Source organism: Erithacus rubecula, assembly GCF_903797595.1.
Source record: "Erithacus rubecula genome assembly, chromosome: 3".
NCBI lineage: Eukaryota > Metazoa > Chordata > Aves > Passeriformes > Muscicapidae > Erithacus > Erithacus rubecula.
This window is the reverse complement of record NC_136689.1, coordinates 63,866,432-63,869,093: the sequence shown is the minus strand read 5'-3', so window position 1 is coordinate 63,869,093 and position 2,662 is coordinate 63,866,432. Positions and strand designations below refer to the sequence as shown.

The window sequence follows — 2,662 nt, the reverse complement described above, 5'->3', positions numbered from 1 at the left end:
CTGACATCAATTTCCCTGCAGGCATCCTAACCTTGCAATTGGAGAAACAGCGCTCCAGGGTTTTCCACATGTCTAATACACCTGGATAAAAAGTGCTAATTGTCACCAACTTCCATTAAATGACAGCAGTAAGGCACAAAATATGCTTGATTTGCAGATGCTAGTGCCACTGGGAATTAGCAGCAGATTAATAATTGTGCAGACCTTGAACATTCCCCTGGCACTGCCAGCCTGGGTTTCCAGTGCAAAGTTAGACTACAAGGCCTTTGTTTTCACATTACTTTCCTGAGGAAATCAGGCTGAGGCATTTGCACTCTTTCCCTGTGTATGTTTGGCTGTCCTACCTTCTCACAATAGTTCTGATTAATCTGAATAAATTTTAAAGGAAAGTTGAGGTTGCAAACATACGGTGCCCTTAGGAGTTTTGCAAAAAAGAGGCATCTAGGTAGATATTATCAAGCCTGAGCCTAAGTGTTTCAAATATACTGGCTTTTTAAATTCAGGTATTCTTGCAGACAAATAAACCCTAATTCTGTTCAAATTTTGTTGGCTCTGAAAGTAGAAGGGAGGTGTGCCATATCATATTCAGCAGGCAGCAACCTTACATCTAGCCACCTTTACGGATCAGGTAACCGACTAGGTTCCCAGTTTGTGGTGATTTTTTTTTTTTCTTTTACAAACCTATCTGCCAAAAAAATCCTTTTTCACCTTGTAGCTTTGAATGGGCTTTGGGAGTCAGCTTCTTGCACAGCTTCACCCTTGTTCTTTTTTCCTCCAAATAAATTCAGGGGACAAGGCTGTACCTTCTCTCTTCTGGATCTGCACACGAGGATACCCTCCCTGTGGCATGCAAGTTTACTGGCAGCTCTGGTGGCATTGCAAAGCTCATTTCTGCAGGCAGTAACACGATTACGGCGAAGGTGAGGGCGAGGTTGAGCAAATGTGTTTCAACACTTCTTTCTTTGTGTTTATCACCACACCATAGCATTCCTGCAGCCTGGCCTGCTGCTGCTCCAGCTGCCTGTGCAAACTCCTGATGGAGCGCAGCAGCAGGAGCCGTCGGTACATGGCTAGCTGGAGCCGGTACTTCTCCTTTTCCTCCTTTTTCTTGTTTTCTAAGGTCTCCATTACTGTTGTGGTCTTCATCCAGATGACACTGCCCAAGCTGCAGGAGGCCCTGCTGCCCTGGGTGCCGCTCCCTGCCTGCCGCCCCTCTGAGCACCATTTGCCATTGCCACAGTGGATGGTGGCAGGCAGGGAGGCTAGCGGGCTGCCAGGGCATGAGGAGGAGCCTAACAAGGCATCTACAGCTGCCGGGGGATGCTCAGCCAGCCCAGGGGCTGTCCTCTGTGCACTGACTGTCCCTGGGCCAGGCAGGGCCTTCAGCTGGGCCACTGCCCTGCTGGAGAGGACAGCCAGCCTTTCTGGCACTCCTGGGTGTCCCTTGTCTTTATTAGCGCTGCCTAGCCGAGCAGAGCAACCAGGGCGTGCTGGTGCAGCATCGTGAGTCGGACATCGGTCTTCATCATCGCTGCTGTTTTGGATCTCCTCTTCATCTCTTGCTATTACAGCTGCTCTCTCAGCCATTTAATGCATGAGCTACAGAAACTTTCTGTGGACAAAGTGGAAGTAAAAGGATTTCATTTCCACATACACACACGGAGAAGCCCAGTGCAGAGTGACATTTGAAGAAAGAACCTCTTTTTATATTTAAGCAATGGACCTATTACTTTTCTAATAAAGCACAACCCTTGGGTCACTTCAGGCCATTTCTTGTGATTTGCATTAGATGTTCTTCGAGACACAACATTAATCCAATAATAATTAAAATGATATACTGTACTATTAACATTCTCAAATCTTTAAAGGCAAGCGATCTATCCCTGCAGCACTGGCTGTGCTGACTAATTAAACAGAATACAGTTGTAAATGGGCATTGTAAGCACTTCTTCCATTTAAGAACACAGCTCTAACAAGTGTAGTTTGTAGTGAGGGGTGAATTATCGGGATTGATCAGCTTTAAAGGAAGGTGGAGGTACCACAAACAGCAGGTTGCATTTAAATGCCCTGTCCAAGATTAATCTGTCTGCTAGCAGTTTGTTTACAAGGTTGCCTTTCCCCCTCCTATTAATTCTAACAGTAAAGCTATATTTGCACCATGCTAACCAAAGAGAGGAAAAAGAAACCAAACACTTACCGAGGTTACTGGGGGGAAGGAAAAGAGTTACAGTGCATTGTGTCTGTGTATCATATTTTCTTGAATGTGAGTCAGCACAATCTGGAACAGAAACATCACAGTGCTGGAGCAGGAGCAGCAACAGCATTACACTGTTCCACCCAGCAACAACACAGTCAGTCCCAATCACAGAGGAGTGCAGGGCTGCTTCCTTCCTCCTCAGTGGGCATTGCTCCCTGCCGTGCAGCCTTTATGTCATCTTTGAGCATCAAAATTAATACCAGGATTGGATGGCACTTTTTTCCCACCTCAATACCAAACATATCCGATTCACGCATTCTACAGGAGCAATACCTATGGCCCTTCCCATCCCTGACAGTCAGCAAGAAGGTAGCACAGCACCAAAAGAGGGTGAGGTATTCTGGATTCCCAGTGTGCATGTTTTCCATCAGAAAAAAAGCAAACAGGAAAACTTCAGCTGCTTGA

At 46.2% G+C, this 2,662-nt stretch overlaps 1 protein-coding gene across 1 annotated transcript; it reads right to left on the bottom strand.

Annotated features, from left to right (window-relative positions):
* Positions 1–414: 414 nt before the first annotated feature.
* Positions 415–2,251, bottom strand: LOC306799546 (uncharacterized protein). The gene is made up of 2 exons (XM_079300703.1): positions 2,198–2,251; positions 415–1,612 (listed from the first exon to the last, which is right to left on the bottom strand). The coding sequence occupies exon 2, from the start codon at positions 1,585–1,587 to the stop codon at positions 910–912; it is 678 nt and encodes a 225-aa protein (XP_079156829.1). The 5' UTR covers positions 1,588–1,612; positions 2,198–2,251; the 3' UTR covers positions 415–909.
* Between the last annotated feature and the right edge of the window lie 411 nt (positions 2,252–2,662).

Bases quoted from the DNA above. Each gene is read 5' to 3' on its own strand.
- LOC306799546 (XM_079300703.1), bottom strand. From the start codon at position 1,587: ATGGCTGAGAGAGCAGCTGTAATAGCAAGAGATGAAGAGGAGATCCAA.